A 22,839-nucleotide genomic window follows, 5' to 3' on the forward strand; every position below is an offset into this window, starting at 1 on the left:
GATCTCATCACACTCTCTGATCAAGATGTGACTGTTCTGGAGGATGTGGTTGAGGTTCTGAAGCCCATGAAAACAATCACAACTCTATTGAGCTCAGAACAGCAGCCCACTGTGTCTATGATCCTGCCACTCAAACACTCCATTCTCACAACAATGAAACATACTGGCACAGATTCACAGATTGTGAAGGATGTTAAATCTGCTATAGCAACCAACATTGAAGGGAGGTATTCAAATCTCAGTCTTCAACAGTTCCTGAATGAGAGCACTGCCTTGGACCCTCGGTTCAAGTCTTTACCCCATCTGGATGACCCCTCTCGGAAAGAGATATTCAACAGTCTGGCTGAGAAAATCCTACAAAAGCATCCCACACAGGTATGTGACCAATTGAAATTCATAATTCATATTAATAGTGATGCAAATTTATCCTGTAATTGAAATACTGATACATTTATAAATTTATATTCTTTTTTAGACTCACGCCTCAGGAAATGCGACCAGTCAATACCATGCAGAGAACCCAGAAACTGCAGCATCCAGTGAAGGCAGCTCCCCAGCAAAGAGAATCACACTCAGTGAACTGTTTGGTGACTTTTATAGCACAGCCTCCACTACATCAACAACACCAAAATCATGGCCTGATGTTGTCAAGGAGGAGATTGAGCTATACAGGATGGCAAAAGTAATTTCTGTGGATGCAAATCCACTGAAATGGTGGAAAAACAATGAGCATCAGTACCCAAATTTGTCCAAGCTTTCCAAACATTATCTTGCTGTGCAAGCAACAAGTGTAGCAAGTGAGAGAGTGTTCTCCACAGCAGGGGACATTGTGACTGCTCATAGAGCAGCCCTTTCTCCAGAGAATGTGGACATTCTCATCTTCTTAAACAAAACTTGAAAATATAAAAATAACTGTTGTCTTGTCTAGCCACAAATATGTTAATAGTTTTGGTACCTTAAGGAGCATCTTTCTCCCCACATAAAGTTATACCTTAGTTAAAGAAAAATGACAGTTGTCATTCTCAGGGACCAAAAGTTTTATTTTTTTATGTTCAACTGTTGTAGGATAGAGTTTAGTTTGTTATGGCTCTAATTGTTCTATTACTTTGCACATGACTGTTACTGTATTTTGTTTTATTATTTTGTTATGTTGCACATTGCTATTTTAATAGCGCACACTGCTGCTACCAAAAAAGCCACTAGATGGCAGCTACCCTCTGTGACCTCTAATTTTTGTTATTATTGTTATATTTGTTTTTGTTGTTCCACTTGACTGAGAAGATTGTTACATTATATCTTAATTAAATCATTAAAATTTTACCATTAGTGCCTAATGTGATGTATTACAAAAAGTATCACTTATACCAAGCCCAACTTTGATGAATCAAACCAATGACTGATCATAGACTAATCTAAACCTGGCATAGGCCTCTCTGTTGTAAGAAAAAGAAAATCGAGAATCGAATCGAATCGTGACCCTAAAATCGAAAATAAAATCGAATTGAGGATTTGGAGAATCGTGACACCCCTAATATATATATATATATATATATATATATATATATACATATGCATATGTATACATACATGTATATATGCATATGTATACATATGCATATACACATATACATACACCCATACATGCATACCCATATGCGCACACATACCTATACACATACACATATACATATGCATATATATAACATGATTGGGACTGAAAGGGAGATAGGAGCATCTTCTTCACAATATGTGAAATGGAGTTTAGATGTGGCAAGGTGACATTAGTGCTGGGATTTGTAAACGAGTTGTTATTGCACATGGTATGTGGACATATTAATAATATTGCACATGATTTGTGGACATATTATTGCATGTGGTTATTTCACAGTGTTATTGTACAGTCTGACAGCAGCAAGAAGGAACGACCTGCGGTATAGTTCCTTCTTGCACTGAGGGTGCCTCAGTCTGTCACTGAACAAGCTGGTCAGCTCCACTACAGTCCGGTGCAGAGGGTGAGTGGAGTTGTTCATGATGTATTTGAGCTTGGTTAACTCCTTCCTTGTTGTGTGGGCCGCCAGAAGAGGAGGTACTGCTGGCTCACCACCAGAGGGCGCCCTGCCTGTTGTCGGGTTTCAGGCACCAGAGGGCGCAGCCACCTCTCAGGAGCTCCAGGAGTGCCGGTACTGACAGCTGTCAGTCATCAGCCATCATCACCACCACCCATGAAAGCCTGGGAGAATCATCAGAACTCTGCCAAGTTATGAGCTTACCCGTCAGGTAAACAAACTCAGCCGTTCTGTGCCGTACGCACACGTTTTTGCAGCAGAGCTTTTTGCAGTCGTAACCTTTTTGTACACTTGCAGCTTGTAGCTGAGGTTGTGGAGGTTGGAGGAGTTGGCGTCTCCACTCCTCACTTCAGACTTGATTAAGTGATACATAAGGCACTGCATGTACTCTGTGTTCCTGTATTGGAGGTGGAGGTTTTTTGTCCCTCTGGAAGGAACTGTATTTTTGCTGACTGTTTGCTGGGTGTACACACACCCACCTTTAACCTGTGTCTGTTCCTGCCAGCAGTACCGGATCTGACAGCTGGAAGCGGTGGCCACCTGGGGACTCGGGACTTGGCGGCTCCGGTGTGTTGCAGGTCTCCGTTGGTGGTGGAACCTCGTAGGTCCCGGCTCTTCTCTGGATAGGCGTCTCCTACCCTCGGCCTGCCCACACGTCATCTTTTGTGTAGACTGATTGACAGACTAAAAGCATATTTTGGTGGTTGTGCACATTTGCAGAATAAATTGTTATTTATTCGGACTTCCTACTGGCCGTTCATTTACGCCCCCTGTCGTGGGTCCGTGTACTTCACTTTCCCAACAGGATAACTCGGCCATGTCATGGAGGGGCGTTTACCACATTTTGAACCACCAATGGAAATGCAAGGTGCACAGGCTCCACCAGGAGATGAGTTGGGTGAGCTGCAGCACATTCTCACCAACCTTATGGCTCGGTTGGATCTGTTAACCGAGCAGGATATTCACCTCACCCGCAGGATGGAGGCTCTCACCGCTCAGGTAGAGGCGCGCGCGTCAGGCGCGGCTGCAGCCACCCCTCCTGCGGGCCTGTTGCTTAATACTGATGATCCAGTGGTGGTTCAAGGGTCTCCCCCCCCTTCTCCCGAAGCTTACATTAGCTCCCCGGAACCGTACGGGGGTTGTGTCGAAACATGCACAGACTTTCTGATGAAGTGTGCGCTCGTTTTTTCACAACACCCCGTGATGTACGCGTCAGACCACAGCCAGGTGGCTTTTGTGATTAATTTGCTTCGGGGCAAGGCACGCGCCTGGGCTACGGTGCTCTGGGAGCAGAATTCACGGCTCCTGTCGACATACAGTGAGTTTATCAAGGAGTTTCGACAGGTGTTTGATCATCCTTACAGAGGCGAATCCGCTTCTAATGTGCTACTGTCAATCCGACAGGGGCGCCGGAGCGCCGCTGAGTATTCAGTCGACTTCCGCGTTGCGGCTTCGAGAGCCGGCTGGAATGCGGTAGCGCTCCGCGCCGCCTTTATAAGGGGGCTGTCTCCGACCCTAAAGGAGCACCTGGTGGTGAAGGATCAGCCACGGGATTTAGACGGGCTTATCGACCTAGTTATATGGTTAGACAACCGATTAGAAGAACATCGACGGGAGCGAGACGAGGGGCATGGCCGAGCACGCGCCGCCCCTCTCTCTTCCGGGCCTGGAGCAGCGCCGTCCTCCCACCGCTCCAAAGCCAGAGCGCTCCGCGTGACAACAGCTCCCCCTGCTGACGATGTTAGGGACACGAGCAGGGCTAAAATGAGACTGAATGACAGACAAAGGAGGCTGGCACATGGAGAGTGTTTTTACTGCGGCTCGAGTGAGCATATGCAGAAAAACTGCCCCAAGCGGTCAAAACGACAATGCTCATCCTTAGAGACTGGGCTAAGGGTGAGCCATAATACTCACGAGGGGAAACCACGTAAATCCACACGACTCCCAGTCACAATCCTCTGTGGGGATTTAACCCTTCATGCCCCAGCACTAATCGACACGGGGTCAGAGGGGAATCTACTGGATAGTAGATGGGCGAAGGAGGTAGGGCTCCCTCTAGTGGCCCTTCCTTCACCTTTGAAAGTACGGGCACTAGATGGCACCCTTCTTCCAATAATAACACACCAGACACAGCCCTTAATACTGGTTGTATCTGGAAATCACAGGGAGGAGATTGTGTTTTTTGTAACACCATCTACCTCCAGAATTATTTTGGGTTATCCATGGATGATTAAGCACAATCCCCGGATCGATTGGCCGACTGGGGTTGTGGCTCAGTGGAGCGAAACCTGCCACCGGGAGTGTTTAAGATCCTCGGTCCCACCCGGTGAGAATGCTAAAGAGGAGGTCCGAGTCCCCCCCAATCTTACGGCGGTACCAGCTGAGTACCATGATCTTGCTGACGTTTTCAGCAAAGTTCTACCACTCACGCTTTCACGCTTCCCCCGCACCGACCGTATGATTGTGCCATTGATTTGGTTCCGGGCGCTGAGTATCCGTCCAGTAGGCTGTACAATCTCTCACGTCCTGAGCGTGAATCAATGGAGACCTACATCCGGGACTCTTTAGCTGCCGGGTTAATCCGGAACTCTTCCTCCCCCTTGGGTGCAGGTTTCTTTTTTGTGGGCAAGAAGGACGGCGGACTCCGTCCATGCATTGATTATAGAGGGCTGAACGAGATTACGGTTCACAACCAATACCCGTTACCTCTATTGGATTCAGTGCTCACGCCCCTGCATGGAGCCAAAATATTCACTAAGCTGGATTTTCGCAATGCTTATCACCTGGTTTGGATCCGGAAGGGAGACGAATGGAAGGCGGCATTTAACACCCCGTTAGGTCACTTTGAGTACCTGGTCATGCCGTTCGGCCTCACTAACGCCCCAGCGACGTTCCAAGCGTTGGTAAATGATATCTTGCGGGACTTCCTGCATTGGTTCGTCTTCGTGTATCTGGACGATATCCTCATCTTCTCCCCGGATCCTGAGACCCATGTTAAGCATGTGCATCAGGTCCTGCAGCGGTTGCTGGAGAACCGGCTGTTTGTGAAGGGCGAGAAGTGCGAGTTCCACCATACTTCTTTGTCCTTCCTGGGGTTCATCATCTCCTCCAACTCCGTCGCACCGGATCCAGCCAAGGTAGCGGCGGTGAGAGATTGGCCCCAACCAGTTAGCTGTAGGAAGCTGCAACAGTTCCTCAGCTTCGCAAATTTCTACAGGAGGTTCATTAATGGCTATAGTCAGGTTATTGGTCCCCTTACAGCCCTGACCTCCACAAAAGTCCCCTTCACCTGGTCGGATGAGTGCGAAGCTGCGTTTAGAAAGTTGAAACGCCGGTTTTCGACTGCACCAGTTCTGGTGCAGTTGTGCTCTCCACACAAGCTGGTTGTCGTGATTGACCTGTATATCAATTTTCATGATGATATGACAAAATTAAAGCCGTCAAAACGAAGAACGTAATTTCATGGCAAAGGGTCGATATTCGGCACGCCGCCACATGAACGCCGTTACTCGTAACTTCACGGCGATCATCGCCTGCATTGACCAACTTGTTCTGCATGTTTTGTTTTTTTTTGGGGGGGGGGGGGGGGGGGTTAAATTATCTTTTTATTTGGAGATACATGTTATAAAACATCCAAATACAAATACAACCACATTTTTTTTTAACTGTTATGTTATAGTTGTAATGGAATTTCTTTTTGCAAAGGTTTATAACGGCCGTATGGCTGGTCCATTTCCTTTTGTTTTAACACCGTAGAGGGTGAAAGGAAGAAAAGGGGGGGGGGGGGGGAACAGGACATGTTCAGTTGAACTATTTACATCCAGAGGGGTTATAAAACAACAGTCAAAAACACATAAAATACTTTTTAAAGTATCTGCAGTATTTTAGTTTCATTCAGTTATCTTAGTCATTGAGATACTGTTGAAGACTTGAAGACAAAAAAAAAAAAAAAAAAAACACACCCTGTGTAATAGATGAGAGGTTGCCGTTCCCTTAGTTCACTATCGTGACAAAGTCTGGTCTTCGAGGTCTAATAAAATGCACCCATCCTTTCCTTTTTTTTCATAAAAATGTCCATCTTTAGATTCAAAGAAAAGGTAACCTTTTCCAAAATGTATATTTCCATTGTCACATCTATCCAATTATTAAGTGTAGGTCCGGTTTGCAGCCGCCATCTCTTAGTTAAAGCCTTTTTCCCTGCTGCCAGCAACACCCCTATCAGATACTTATCTTTAGCCATCAGTCTTGGTGGGATAAGTCCTAAGTACATGGTTTTGAAGTCGAATGGTATCCATGTATTGAGGACTTCCTGTATTGCATTATGTACATCTTTCCAATAATTTTGTATTTTTGGACAATCCCAAAAAACATGATAGTGATTCGCAGTCTGACATCCACAGCCTCGCCAGCAGAGGGCATTATTATTGTTTTGGTGCACCTTCGTGACTGGGGTGATGAAGTATCGGGTTATATTTTTCCAACAGAATTCCTTCCATGCATGAGATTTTGTAATTTTCCATTGAAGTGTGCAAATGTCTTCCCATTCTTTATCTGTTATTGTTATGTTTCCTTCCCTTTCCCATTTAACTTGTATATATTTTGTTGAGTTAGTTTCTAAGTTCTGTAGACTCTTATACAGTCGGGAGATAATCCCTCTCTCTATGTTCGATTTGTATGCATCAATAAATAATTGAACAAATGGTTTACTGGCCTCTCTACCATCCCTATTTTTTTATTTTTTTATTATAATAATGTCGTAATTGGAGGTATCTATAGAAATCTTGACTTTGTAATGAGAAATTATCCTTTAGACTTTGAAAACTCATAAGAGTATCCTTCTGTATAATACTGCACATTGATGTGATGCCTTTTTTCAGTCCAAGCTTTGAATCTATCATCAAATTTGTTTGGTATGAAATCCGAATCAAAAGCACACCAACTTAAAATTCTAACCTCCTCCTTCAGTTTATATTTTCTAATTAATGATTTCCATGTTTTGAGAGTGGAGTTTACCCATGGATTTTCGAGTCTATCTATATATTGTTGTAAGTTTTTATCCGGTAGTAAGGCCTGTATATGTAGGTCAGGTATCAGACTGCACTCAATATCTTTCCATTGTGCCTTGTAGGAGGGGTTGCACCAACAGAGCAACGCTCTCATTTGTGCTGAGACATAATATTTTTCCAAGCATGGTAGGCCCCATCCCCCCTTCTGTTTAGGTAGCTGTAACGTTTTATATTGTATTCTGGCTTTCTTCCTTTGCCATATAAATCTATTATTTTGTCCCATTCTCCAGTTTGTTTTCTTGTAATTAAGATTGGTAACGTTTGAAATAGGTAAAGGAACCTATATATTAATATTAATTTTTATTGTTTCAATTCTTGCGCTCAGACTCAGAATGAGTATGAGATTCCACCTCATAAGATCCTCCTTAATCTTACAAAGCAGAGGTTCATAATTTTTCTCATAAAGTTTTGTCAAATCTTTAGGTAGGTTTACTCCCAGGTATTTAAAGGATTCTGTTTTCCATCTTAGAGGGTATTTTTCTTTTAATTTTTCACATGGACTGAAGTTGTATGCTAGAGTTTCAGTTTTATTGACATTTAGTTTATACCCTGACATAGAACCTAAGTTATTTAAGAAAGTCAAAGCCTCCGGCAAGGATGTCTCAGGGTTTTTAAGATACAGGAGGATATCATCTGCATAGCATGCTATTTTATGTTCAGTTTTGTTGATATAAACTCCCTTAATTTTAACATTCTGTCTAATGTGTTGGGCTAGCGGTTCTAGGAATAGTGCAAAAAGGAGTGGAGACCAGGCACATCCCTGCCTCACTCCTCTCTCTAAGGTGAGTGGTTTGGATAGGTAGCCGTTTATTTTAATTCTTGCCGTAGGATTGTTATAAATAGCTTTGATGCTGTTTACCATCATTTCATTAAAACCAAATTTAATTAGGACCTTAAAGAGGTATTGCCAGCTGACAGAGTCAAAGGCTTTATCTGCATCTAGACTTAGGATTAAGGCCTTTATCTTATGTTGTTTAATGTGGTCCATAATGTGCAGGGTGCGTCTTATGTTGTCTTGTGTGAGTCGTGCGTGTATAAAACCTGTCTGATCATTGTGAATTAGGGTGGGCAACATTTTTTCCATTCTTCGGGCCATTATCGATGTGTATATGCGGTAATCAACATTGAGTATCGAAATTGGTCTGTATGATCCGCACTTGAGTTTATCTTTCCCCTCTTTATGTATGAGGGAAATAATGGCTTCTTTCCAAGATGGCGGGGTCTCTGCTTTTTTCAGTGCCCAGTTACATGCAGTTAGCAATATGGGCAGAAGTTCTACCTTAAATGTCTTGTACCATTCGGTTGAAAACCCATCACTACCTAGTGATTTATTGCTTTTTAATCTGTTTATTGCGTCTGATAGTTCTTTTGGGGTTATTTCTGTACTTAGAATTTTGTTTTGTTCCTCTGTCATAACTGGTAGATCTAGAGTTTCTAGAAATGAGTCAATCTGATCTCCTTGAGTCTCTGTTGTTCTAGAATAAAGCTGCTTGTAGAATGATTCAAAAGCTGCTTCGATCTGTTCTTGTTTGCTTTCAATGCTATTTTTTCGCGGGTCTTGAATTCTATATATCATATTGTTTGCATATTGCTTTTTCAGTTTCCAAGCCAGTAATTTTGTGAAGTTAGGACCATTTTCATAAAATCTTTGTCTAGTAAAGAGCATTTTCTTCTCAATTTCCTGTGTATACATTAGATTAATTTCATTTCTAACTTTTTTTATTTTTTGCAGTGTATGTGAGTCTTGATTTAGTGCATGGTAGCTTTCCAGTTGTTTTAATTGTTTTTGTAGGTCAAGCAGTTTTCCTTGGCATAATTTCTTTTTGAGCGAGGATATAGCTATGATCTTACCCCGTAGAACAGCCTTTGCTGCATCCCATATCATAAGTGGTGAGGTTTCTCCATTAGCATTTTCCTTTATATACATTTGAATTTCATTTGTCATTTGCTTCTTGAACAGTGGGTCATTGAGGAGGCTGGAGTTAAACCGCCATGTTGTATTCCTCTTGAAACTTTCCAGATTGAGGGTGAGGTATATTGGGGCATGATCACTTAGGTCCATTGTGCCAATTTCTGAGTCTACAATCCTTGACTTGTCTCGGGCTAATATGATGAAGTAATCAATTCTGGTGTATACTGAATGGGCGGTGGAATAGTGTGTGTATTGTTTAGCAGAGGGGAACATTTCTCTCCATATGTCGATTAATCCTACTTCATTCATCAATTCTTTAAATTTCTTGCTTATTGCTTTAGAGGCATATGAGGGGTTTGATACATCTAGCTTTGGTTGCAAATGTAGGTTTAAGTCTCCCCCACATATTAAAACCCCATCTGACTGACTCACTATCTTATCAACGATTTTTTTGTAGAACAAAAAATTACTTCCGGGGGGGGGGGGGCGTATATATTCAGTAGAGTGACATCTGTCCCTTCTAGTATGCCTCTAACCAAGATAAATCTGCCTTCTTTATCTTTCTGAACATAAGTCTGTTGAAAGGCCAGTTTGTTGGAAAGTAGAATAGCAACACCTCTTTTGTGCTTAGCTTTATATGATGAAAAGAAAAGGTTTGAGAAGCCCATTTTTCTTAGTTTCTCATGTTCTGTATTGTTTAAGTGTGTTTCTTGTACATACACAATTTGTGCCTTCTCTTTTTTCATTTTCGACAGTATCTTACTACGTTTCACTGCATTCAATATTCCATTCATACTGAAGGAAACAAATTTCAGTTTTTGGTTAGCCATTTCCTTTTTTATGTGAGGTCAATATATATATATATATATATATATATATACTCTATACACATATGCTACAGGTCTTCCCTCTGGTGAAATATTGAAAAACACGTAAGTGAAAACATAACTAAAGCAGCTATTAATGTTGAACAAGCTGAACCAGTACAAAACATTAGCTTCAAAGAAAGGGAATTTGTTGAGTGATCCCTTAAATAGCCAGAGTATCTCTGGCTTTGGAGGGGAAGCCTCTTTAAACACCTGCAGGTAGAGGGCCCTCCCTGGGGGTTTAAGCCATAAAACGTCCATTGCCTTTAAATAGTTGCTGTCAGCCTCCGACTAATTTTAGTATCTATTTATTTTGAGGAGATTGGGGGGGCATGTCTGAGACCTGTCTATCTACTCCTATTGAGGAGAGTATAATCTTTCTCTAGGTTAATAATATACTATTATTTATTGCAGCCTTTGCTTTTCATCAGTTTAGTTTTAAAATTTGAGCTGGTTAGAACCGAATGTTTCAGATTTTTTTCTGTCTCTTCTTACATTTCTTTCTTTTCCTTTTAATCATTTGAACTATTTTTAAGTGGAAGTTTGTCGTCTGAAGATCTGCAGCTTTTCTCTGATGCCGGTGCTCCGTGGTGAACCTCCGGTGTGCGCCACTCGCCCTCCTCTCGCTGTGTGCCAGGGGTTCTGGTTCAGTTTCTCGAGTGGATCTTCTGGTGGGGGGACAGCTTTGACTGGGAGGCCCCTGGCCTCCATGTCGCTCGTGGCTTCGTTGATCGTGTGGTAGAGTCGTGTCCCATCCTCATAGAAGACCTGCAGTTTGACAGGATACGGTGTCTGGAAGCGAATTTTCCTCACTTTTAACATTCGTTTCACCTCATTGTACGAGGGCTGTCAATAAAGTAACGGTCCTTTTTATTTTTTTCAAAAACTATATGGATTTCATTCATATGTTTTTACGTCAGACATGCTTGAACCATCGTGCGCATGCGTGAGTTTTTCCACGCCTGTCGGTGACATCATTCGCCTGTGAGCACTCCTTGTGGGAGGAGTCGTCCAGCCCCTCGTCGGAATTCCTTTGTCTGAGAAGTTGCTGAGAGACTGGCGCGTTGTTTGATCAAAATTTTTTCTAAACCTGTGAGACACATCGAAGTGGACACGGTTCGAAAAATTAAGCTGGTTTTCAGTGAAAATTTTAACGGCTGATGAGAGATTTTGAGGTGATTCTGTCGCTTTAAGGACTTCCCACGGTGCGAGACGTCGCTCAGCGCTCTCAGCCGCCGTCGTCAGCCTGTTCAAGCTGAAAACCTACACATTTCAGGCTCTATTGATCCAGGACGTCGTGAGAGAACAGAGAAGTTTCAGAAGAAGTCGGTTTCAGCATTTTATCTGGATATTCCACTGTTAAAGGAGATTTTTTTAATGAAAGACGTGCGGACGGGTCCGCCACAGGAAAAACACCTCTGTTGAAAGCCTTAAGGACAAGTTGGAACATGTCCTGCTGTTAAACAATTTCTCATATACTCACTCCACTGAAAGCCATCAAAAGCCGCCTGGATTTTACAAATGGTTATCAACACGGAGGTGTTTTTCCTGTGCCGCCGCACCGCGTCGGCTGCGTCCCGACGCGCGGACCCGTCCGCACGTCTTTCATTAAAAAAATCTCCTTTAACAGTGGAATATCCGGATAAAATGCTGAAACCGACTTCTTCTGAAACTTCTCTGTTCTCTCATGACGTCCTGGATCAATAGAGCCTGAAATGTGGAGGTTTTCAGCTTGAACAGGCTGACGACGGCGGCTGAGAGCGCTGTGCGACGTCTCGCACCGTGGGAAGTCCTTAAAGCGACAGAATCATCTCAAAATCTCTCATCAGCCGTTAAAATTTTCACTGAAAACCAGCTTAATTTTTCGAACCGTGTCCACTTCGATGTGTCTCACAGGTTTAGAAAAAATTTTGATCAAACAACGGGCCAGTCTCTCAGCAACTTCTCAGACAAAGGAATTCCGACGAGGGGCTGGACGACTCCTCCCACAAGGAGTGCTCACAGGCGAATGACGTCACCGACAGGCGTGGAAAAACTCACGCATGCGCACGAGGGTTCAAGCATGTCTGACGTAAAAACATATGAATGAAATCCATATAGTTTTTGAAAAAAATAAAAAGGACCGTTGCTTTATTGACAGACCTCGTATTCCTTCCTCTTATTCAGGATGGCTGTAGGGTAGTCGTGATCAAAGTGATCAAAGAATTTCCTTCTTTTCCCAGGCTCTGTGAAGGACTTCTTCTTTTGTTTTATATCCGTGAAATTTAATTACAATCGATCGAGGTCTGTCTGTAGCGGCGGGTTTCATGGCCAGCGCTCTGTGTGCTCTTTCAATGTGTAGTTCAGTGGTCGGGGGAAAATCCAGCTTTTCTCAGAGAAGCGTCTCAATAAAAGTTATCGAGTTTCCCTCTTTTTCTTCTGGTACATTGTACAGTCTGATATTCTCCCTTCTTGTTCTTCCCTCCTGGTTGATTACTTTCTCTTCATGCTGCCGCTGAATCTTTAACATGTTTCTTATCACTTCCTCGACTGTTAGCAGCCTAGGTTCGGCACTGTCAATGCGCTCCTCTGCTTCTTCAATCCTCTGGTTTGTTTTGTTAATCTCGTCTTTTATATCATCCAATTGCTGACCGTTCTCTTTTCGGAACTCCAGTATTTCTTGTAGAATCCGTTCCATATTCACCTTTGGTCTTTCGGTGCTTCTCTGTCATCCGCCGTCTTTAGCATTAGCACCTGCTTCTGTAGCTTGTCTTTCCTCCTCGTTTTCGTTGAGCTCCGCTGCGTTTTTCTTACTTTTTGCCCTCACTTTTTGCCCTCATCTCCATTGTTACGCCACTATCCAATTGTTTTGGTATGTTCTTGTGGTTATTCTCTAGTTAACAGGGCGTTTTAGTATTTTGGTCGGAGGAGACCGTGTTTTGCGCTGCCATCTCGGTGGTGGTGGAAACCGGAAGCCCCCGTTCTGCATGTTTTAGAAGTGTAATGAAGTTGATGGGGTTAACTATGTGGCATCAGGACCTGTTAAAGTAAAAATAGGACATTTCCTGTTACCACCGGGGGGCGCTATGGCGGAGGTGTGAAGTTAATATATGCAGACGTTCATCATGTCCAGCAAGTTTGAAGGATCTACGATTAAGTATGTGGGCCTTACAGCCATTCGAAGTGAAATGCCGTGCTCCGAAATGCTCACTAAAGTTTGACGAACCCTAGCAGCCACAGCTTTTGACCTACAGAAATTCTTTTGATAACTTTTTATCAGCATGGTGTCATGATGATGTGTACAAAATTTGAAGATGATTGGATGAAATCCCAAGGACAGGTTCGTTCAAATGTAAGTAGTGGAAATGGCCAAAAATGGCAAAAATTACCTCAAAATCAAAACTTAAAAACAAAATGGCTGACTTCCTGTCGACATTTCACCATGATGGTAACAGACTTTTTTGTGCGTCCCAGCATGGTAAATATGTGCACTGAATTTCGTGAGGCTACTACGAAAAAAACCCAATGTGGAGGGTTTTTTTTAAATTCTAGGGGGCGCTATTTCGCCATTTCGCTGCGACCATGTGCCAGACCCCCAAAATATCGAATTTTGAATCCGGACGGATGACTCTGCAAAGTTTAGTGAGTTTTTGAGCATAGGAAAAGGCCGAAATTTGGATTTGAAAAGTGAGAATATAATAATAATAACTAGGACTGCAAGCAGTCATATACGGGCCCTCGTTCCACGCGACCACCTACCCAGGCTAATGCGTGCCCTTGTGACCAGATATGGGCATATGCATACAGGGGCAACCACTCATCACACAGTTAAAATTTTAAGAAAATCACACAATGCATGAAGGAGTTATGACATGTTGATGGTTCATCCACTAGGGGGCGCTCAGTGTACAAACAGAGGGGCCAGGTGTGTTCAGGGGCCAACCGTCAACACACGTGAAGTTTCAAGTCAATAAGGCAAAGAATTGAGTTATCATGATGGCACCATGGCGGCACCATAGCGGCCACACCTTTCGGTAACTTTTGGTCAGTATCATCTGTGGATGCTGTGAAACAAATTTGAAGTACATTGGACAAAATCCCTAGGAGGACTTCGTTCAAATACAACGTGGAAATCATGGCAAAATGATAAGAAAATTCAAAATGGCCGACCTCATGTTTGGAGTAGACCAATGGTGCAAGAGACTTTTTTGTACGTCTATGCAAGTCACACATGTGTACCAATTTTCTTCTCCCTACTCCAAAAAAAACCCCTATGGGGAGGGTTTTTTGAAAGTTTCAAGGGGGCGCTATTGAGGCATTTTGCCCCACCTATGGGCGACGCCCCTATGAATTGTAAGAGGTTGTCGTGCTTGACCTGTGTATTTTCATGATGATATGACAAAATTAAAGCTGTCAAAAGGAAGAACGTAATTTCATGGCGAATGGCCAATATTCGGCACGCCGCCACACAGGTGCCATTACTCGTAACTTCACAGCGTTCATTGCCTATGTTCACCAACTTGTTCTGCATGTTTCAGAAGCGGAATGAAGTTGATTGGTTTAAGTATGTGACATCAGGACCTCTTAAAGTAAAAACAGGAAATTTCCCGCCACCACCGGGGGGGCGCTATGGCGGAGGTGGGAACTTATTATATGTAGACGTTCAGGGTGGAGCCCTCATCATGTCCAGCAAGTTTGAAGGATCTACGATGAAGTATGTGGGTGTGACAGCCGTTCGAAGTGAAACGGAGTGCTCCGAAAAGCTCGCCAAAGTTTGACGACCCCTAGAAGCCACGCCTTTTGACTTAATTAGAATCTTTTGATAACTTTTGATCACCATTGTGTCCTGATGATGTTGATCAAATTTGAAGACGACTGGATGAAATTCCTAGGATGAGTTCGTTCAAATGTAAGTAGTGGAAATGGCCCAAAATGGCAAAAATTAGCTCAAAATCGAAACTTAAAATCAAAATGGCAGACTTCCTGTCGACATTTCACCATGACGGTAAGAGACTTTTTTGTGCATCCCAGCATGGTAAATATGTGTACCGAATTTCGTGAGGCTACGACGAAAAACCCCCAATGCGGAGGGGTTTTTGAACATTTGTAGGGGGCACTATTTCGCTGTGACCATGTAGGCGACCCCCAAAATATCAAAATTCGGATCCGACCGGATGACCTTGCAAAGTTTGGTGAGTTTTTGAGCATGGGAAAAGGCCGAAATTTCGATTTCATTTTGCGCATAATAATAATAATAATAATAATAATAATAATAATAATAATAATAAACAGCGCAATTACAATAGGGTCGTCGTAGGACTTTTTCCTACTCGGGCCCTAATAATAATAATAATAATAAATAATAATAATAATAAACAGCGCAATTACAATAGGGTCCTCGTAGGACTTTTTCCTACTTGGGCCCTAATAATAATAATAATAAATAATAATAATAATAAACAGCGCAATTACAATAGGGTCCTCGTAGGACGTTGTCCTACTCGGGCCCTAATAAATAATAATAATAATAAACAGTGCAATTACAATAGGGTCCTCGTAGGACTTTTTCCTACTCGGGCCCTAATAATACCGATAGAATAACTCCATTAATGCCAGTTCTGTCATTTGTACAAAGTTAAAATACAGTAGAACATATATCTTTTGATGTTAAATAATGCACTAATTCTGAAGTTTTGTAACAATCACAGGGCAGATGCCAAAGGGATTATGGGTAAATGAGCCTCCACTAACACTGATTGGTTGACTCTTTCATTCTACGTAAAAACCAACACGTTAATGCACACTCTCACAAGTGCCACTAGCTTAGCTTATGTCAAGCTAAAAGTGGACGCTCTCGTTATGGCCCAACAACTGTCCAGTTTCTGAGTATTCTGTGTTAGTACGTGCCCGCGGCTGATGCGCTTGATCAATTCCTGTGCAAAAAGTAGATCCTAGATAATTGATAATGAGTATATCTCACCTACATTAATTCTAAAGCTGCGTTCACACCGAGGGCAACGCGAGCGACTGCAGTCACAGGTTACCATGTAATCCCCATGTAAGGACGGGTTTTGGCGCTTTCCACAGCAACTCGCTCCGTGTGATCAAGGTCCGTCACGTTAGCTTGACTGACAACCGGAGCCGGCGAGCGGAATGGAAGCTCCTCCTATTTGATGACACACCGGGGCGAATTTCCGCAGCGAAAGTCCACCCAAGCACAGCGACACAGGGCGAAGGAGGCACGTCCGTCACCTGGCGACCCACGCAAATTTGTAGCGTCTGATCGCGCTCTGTGTGAACGCGGCTTAAAATTTACCAGTAATAAAATTATAAAGATAACTGAAGTTTTAAGAGTGGCCGTAATAAATATTTAAGAAAACTTAAAGTTTATGAGCAAGTTTAAGCACACTGTAAACATTGACATGATGGAGTTTGATGCATAAGAGTTCAGAAAGATACAACTGGAATGTTTTGATTACCATTTACAGTTGGTGATGAAAGACTTGGGTGTTAACTTCATGTTAAAGTCAGAACAACAAGGTGCACTGAAACAGATCTATCTGGGAAGAGACACATTCTGTGTTGTCGCTCCAATGAGAGCGGCACACTGAGCAGGGTGGCGAAAGTAGTCTGGCGAGCTCAATCTGTGGGCACAAGCTATCCCACAGTTCAATAATAGCAGAGATGTCGGTCCAAAGAGAGCGGCACTCCGAGCAGGGTGACGTTTATTTGAGGTGTGTGTTCATAATGCCATGAACTACTACTGGCCAGTAGATGGCACTAGAGGCCGTGAAAACTTGCCAAAACAAAATTCCAGATAATCTGTGTCTGCTATGTTTAAGATGCGTGGAATTTAATAAACACAAACTGATTTTAGAGTTTAATGCTGTTTTCCATGTGGAGCCTGATCAGAGCGTCTCAAATGCATTTCTCCTGTCGTGAATGTACTGAGGTTACCCATAATGCACTGGGCACAGCAAGTCCACACTAAAACCTTCAAAATTAGTGCATTACTTTAAAACTAAAACATATATCTGATATTTTCACTTTATAAAACTTCAGACATGACGTTAATTTAAATAACTTGTCCGAAATTAGTTTGATTAAATTTTTAACCATAAGTTAAAACTGTATGCCTCTGGATGACTTGGGTGATATTGCCAGTGTTTCAGTATAGGGTCAAAATAAATTAGCTTTTTTCTTTTCTGTGACCAGCTCTCTTTTGCCTGCAGAGGACAGAGCGGTTCCCTCTGGAACCAGCTCTCCTCTGTTTGCAGAGGATAGAACTGCACATCTACTACAAAACATTTAACGGTTAGGTACACAACTGATTTTAGACTTCATAAACGTTTGTAACTGTTAAGCTTCGTTTACCACGTTTGCAAAAATATGTTAGCGGTCTAAAAATTATCGGACCAAAACTTATCGGAAAATAATTGGTTCGATGATGGTTTTCAAAGTTATCTGAAAAGCTAATCCGATAATGAAAACATTATCTTCAATAATTAGCAGTTAGCGGATTAGTGGAACTGTGCCCACCACTGCAGATGCACTAGCATTGTTGCTGTTAAATTTCCTATTTTTGAAAAATTCTGCAACTGTATGATTGTATGCATTAATTGTCAGTGCAGATTTTAGGCTAATCAGGGCTACGAAATGAGAATTGTGAAATCCAAGGAAAATTTTGTATCTTCTTTTTGTATCTCATTTTGTATCTAATGATACATTTTCATTATCTCCCGGAAGAAAAAAAATCTCAAAAGAAGTGCATATTTAACCGATTCTAGACTCAACCTTTCATTTGAACTGTGAATGATAATGTTGGAATAACAGAATATGACACGGAAGTAGGACCTAGGATGATTTTCCTTTTAACTGTAAACCAAATTATACATTAACTCAGAACAATTAAACTACATGAAATTCATGAAGACTGAAAAGACTGTTAAAGCATTTCAAAAACCACAGCTAAAGCTTGTAGAATATTTTGAAAATCAAGGTAAAATATCATCAATGTACTTTATAGTAAAAAAAAGTCACTTATATTCTTGTGTGAATACTGTAAATCCATGAAAAGCCACAATGTCTTTTTCCAATGAAAGAAAGTCTACATTCATAAAAAAAAAAAAAAAAAAAAAAAAAAAAAAAAATCACATAATCTTGTCTGAAAATCTGTTTGAACAGCACAATGTTTATATTCCAGGGAGAAATTCTTACCATGTTTCCTGAAGGCACGGGATGCAGTTCGCTTTTCGCGTTTCTTTAATTTTTCAGATATGTTCATGAGGCATTTTTCTCTGTGGAACTACACGAACACTGATATGTGGGTGATTCTTTAACTACGGGCACTATTGGCATTGTAAATGTAATTTCCACCACACCATTGCCTTACAATATAAAGCGCCTTGGGGCAACTGTTTGTAGTGATTTGGCGCTATATACATGTGCTCTGATGTCACTGTTTATCTCCATAGAAACTGCCCAAACAATCTTTCATACAAACTGTTTAAAGGGACATTACAGTGTTGTGGTGGAAATTACAACAATAGTGTGGGACAACTACATTTTGTTTAAAAAAATCACAACAGTTGTATGACATTGAATACCCCAATTATGTTTTGATTATTTTACTGATATTTTATTCAGAGATATTTTAAAACATTAGAAAAAACGTTTCTTTACCATTCATTTTTATCATTGAAGATCAAAAGTCTGGGTGTGGGACAAGCACAAAACGGCAATATTTGCATATAATGATGCTGAAAAAAGGTGAAAAAGTCATCATAGACTATTAGAACAAATTTCTTAACACTCTTTCATTGTAAAGATAACTATAAAAGTGTGAAATTGCCCCTTTTTTCTGTTTTTCACACAATATGATCAAAGGACATAATAAGTGCCCGTAGTCTAAGAATCACCCATGTATCTCAGTGCCTGGAGCTTGCACAATGTTGTAAAAAAGAGAACGCTTTGTGATCTGCATTTTACAAACTCTGCGACGATCATGATTACAGAGACAACACTAACACCACCCAACCCCCATGACAAATTCCGCAGAATTTCACAGATCCGCCGAGTTTTCACAACCCTGCTAATTTATTGGTGTGAGTGTGTTGCCTATGTTTTAAGAGTTGCCCTGAGGCAGTGTCCCATCAGCTGTGTGTTGACATGGCAGTAAAGCATTCTACAGATCTAAACAAATCATCACGACAATAAATCTTGACTTCACACTGTTATATAAATTCTGCTATTAATCCGTGAATCGTGTGCCAAACAGTGAGGGTCGACCAGCATGGACCACAAATCAACTATGATGCATTGTGCCACTGATCGTACCGCATCTAACCTTACCAACCCCCAGAGCAACAGTGGTAAGGAAAAACTCCCTCTGAGGAAGAAACCTCAAGCAGACCAGACTCAAAGGGGTGACCCTCTGCTTGGTCCATGCTACAAAACAAATTACAGAACAATTCACAGAACAATTCACGGACGAATATACACGAAATGCAATTGGCCCAAAATGGGTGTAATGTTCGAACTTTCTGCTTCGTGTCAAAAGTCTGGCTACAGCATTATGAACCAACTGGAGACCCCTAATGCTAGACTGCGGTAAACCAGAAAATAGAACATTGCAGTAGTCCAATCTAGAAGAGATAAATGCATGGATCAGGGTCTCAGCATCAGCCATAGACAGGATGGGACGAATCTTCGCTATATTTCGCAGGTGGAAGAAAGCAGTCCTAGTAATATTTCTAATGTGGAGGCCAAAGGACAACGAAGGATCAAAAATTACCCCAAGGTTCCTCACTTTGTCAGTGTGATGTATGACACACAAGCCGAGGCTGAGCGTTAACTGGTCAAATTGGTGCCGATGTCTAACTGGACCAAGAACCATCATTTCAGTCTTATCAGAGTTTAAAAGTAGGAAGTTTCTAGACATCCAACTTCTCACTGCTGCAAGGCAATCTTCTAAGGATTTTATGTGAATGAGATTACCAGCAGTTATTGGCATGTATAACTGAGTATCATCTGCATAGCAGTGAAAGGTAATCCCAAAACGCCGCAATATGTGCCCAAGGGGTGCTATATAAAGGGAGAAAAGCAGGGGGCCTAAGACAGACCCCTGTGGAACCCCAAATTTCATGTTACTAAGGTTAGAGATAGTGTTACTGAACAAAACACAGTGAGAACGACAGGTCAAGTATGACGTCAGCCATGCAAGGGCACTCCCAGTAATCCCAAAATGATTTTCCAGCCAATCAAGTAGAATATGATGATCCACTGTATCAAATGCAGCACTGAGATCTAACAGCAACAGAACCGTAGTGGTGTCTGAATCCATTGCAAGCAGAAGATTATTCACCACTTTAGTGAGAGCTGTCTCTGTGGAATGATATTTTCTCAAAGCAGACTGCAGTGGCTCAAAGAGATTATTCTCAGTAAGATAGTCTACGAGCTGCCGTGACACCACTTTTTCCAGAATTTTAGAGAAAAATGATAGATTTGATATCGGCCGATAGTTTGTCAATACACTAGGATCAAGATTAGGTTTCTTAAGTAATAGTTTAATCACTGCAGATTTGAAACATTTAGGAACAGATCCAGAAGTTAAAGAAACATTAATCATTTCCAGCACAGTTGGCCCAAGAGTGGGCCACAGGTCCTTAAACAGTTTTGTTGGTATAGGATCAAATAAACAGGTTGTGCTTTTTGTTGACATTACGAGTTCTGTCAGCATGCCTAGTGAGATACTGTCAAATTCTGTAAATCTAGGTAATACCTCAGTAGTAGCGCCCACATCAATAGCAGGGTGTAGTGGCTGGATTAAGGCATGCCGGGATGTGTTTAACCTGATGTCTTCTATTTTCTTCCCAAAGTAATCCAGGAAATCTTGTGCTGTAAAAAGAGAGCGAACTACAGGTGGTTGTCCATGCAAAAGTGTTGCCACCGTGTCGAACAAGAACTTTGAGTTATGCTTGTTTTTGTTGATCAAATCGGAGTAGTAAGTCCGCTTTGTAGCCAATAATGCATGCTTATAGTCTAAGACAGTGATTTTCAACCTTTTTTGAGCCGCGGCACCCTTTTTATATTTACAAAATCCTGCGGCACACCACTGTCATGTGTCACGTGTCACGCAGCACTAGCTCGACTGTCTCTACACGGTGCGTTAGCACGTTAGCAACACGTGCGGTACAGATATGACGTAACATAGTATACTATAGTCATGAAGCTGTATATAAGAAATAGAGAGTGCAGTCTCATTGCTACACACTAAACGAAAACGTCCCTTCATGGACAGCCACATGACGCCTCCTAACCGGGCAAAATATTGATGAAGTACCCGGATGTTAATGCATTTTCAATGGAGATTCGCGACTGAACACACTCGAAAAATGCTCGCAAAATACGTGTTAAAATGCCATTTTGTCCTGGATATCGAGTAAGTAAAATTAAATTACATTAAATTATGTCAGGAAAGTATTAAACTTACTCTGACACACACACATTCACAAATATTAGTGTTGAAAGTTACACAGATCTGCGCTGATAAGCTACGCTGCTGGGCTGAGCTGCTGCTGTGTTCACAGCGCAGCTCCTAAAACCATTACAATACATTTATATATATTATATCCTGGGTGTACCCCGCCTCGCGCTCTATGACTGCTGGGATAGGCTTCAGCCCCCCGCGACCTTTAATTGGACTAAGTGGTAGAAGATGGATGGATGGATATTTTTACACAATTATCCTTTATTGACCGAGTTTCATTCATGAAGTCAGCCGTGTGTGTGCACATCTCTATGTGTGTGGCAGCACAGCGTGGGTCACTATAATCTCATTATTTTAAGGTGCAAATAAAAAAAAAACTCCCCAGTCTTGTCGAACAATTTTTAGTCACTAACGACAAGAATTTTAACTAGACATTGGTCTAGCAGTGGAAAATATCAACTAGACATAAGTGAAATTAATGATCCGTGTCATCGGGCGACACAGGTAAGGCAGGAGACATACAGCTGTTTATCTTCCAAATATCACGGACAAAGTGACAACAATAACCAAAACCACTTACTTATGGAAGGAAATATTGTCTCCCTTGTTCCTCCGTTTGTGACTTTGCCAACATGCGCAGCTTTCCGGCATATTCCACCTGTTTCTTGACGAAACTAAGTGAACTTCTATGCACGCAAATCACTAACTTGCCCGGAATTAAAATGGCGATCACTCCTCCTTGACGGCACACGGCTCAGCGCTACTGCGCGCTTTGCTGCCATCTAATGGAATAAAAGAGCATTACATCATCTGCCACACTATTACAGCACATACACCCAATAATGGTGATATTTGATAATTGCCCACAGCACCCCTGACGATCGATCGCAGCACCCCGGTTGAGAATCACTGGTCTAAGATAGCATCACGCCACGCAAGGTGAAATACTTCTAATTTTGAACGACGCCATTTCCATTCTAGACCTCTTGCTTTATGCTTGAGGTCACGCAGATAATCATTGAACCAAGGTGATTGTGATTTGGGGGAGCGCGGTTTTAACACAGGTGGTGCAATCATGTCGAGTGTAGTTTTGAGCACTGAGTTTAAACTATCCACAAGTCTGTCTACTGACTGGGTATTTGTCAAATGTGAAGCTAAGACATCAGGCAGTCTAGCTTCGAGTTCAGTCTTAGTTGAGGAGTTGATGCATCGCCATAAAGATATATAAGGTTGTTGTTCCACTAAACACGGCAGTGAAACTGTAAACTTAATAAGTGAGTGATCAGACACCACCAATGTAAGAGGCATGATGTCAATATTTGTGACAGCAATACCACGTGCGAGAACTAGATCCAGGGTATTTCCACTAATGTGCGTTGAATCCCGAATGCATTGCAGAAATCCTAATGCATCCACAATTTCCATAAATGATTTGCAGAGGGGATCAGAAGGCTTATTTATA

The 22,839-nt window shown here is 42.0% G+C and overlaps 1 protein-coding gene across 1 annotated transcript in view; it reads right to left on the reverse strand.

The window, feature by feature from the left end:
* The window catches only part of jmjd1cb (jumonji domain containing 1Cb), a 651,485-nt gene that overhangs the window by 60,744 nt on the left and 567,902 nt on the right, over positions 1-22,839 (reverse strand). The window contains exon 27 of the mRNA XM_034165192.1: positions 10,507-10,536. Within this exon, the coding sequence (XP_034021083.1) occupies positions 10,507-10,536 (30 nt within the window). The remainder of the gene's footprint in view (positions 1-10,506; positions 10,537-22,839) is intronic.

Source organism: Thalassophryne amazonica, unplaced genomic scaffold (assembly GCF_902500255.1).
Source record: "Thalassophryne amazonica unplaced genomic scaffold, fThaAma1.1, whole genome shotgun sequence".
NCBI classification, from domain to species: domain Eukaryota; kingdom Metazoa; phylum Chordata; class Actinopteri; order Batrachoidiformes; family Batrachoididae; genus Thalassophryne; species Thalassophryne amazonica.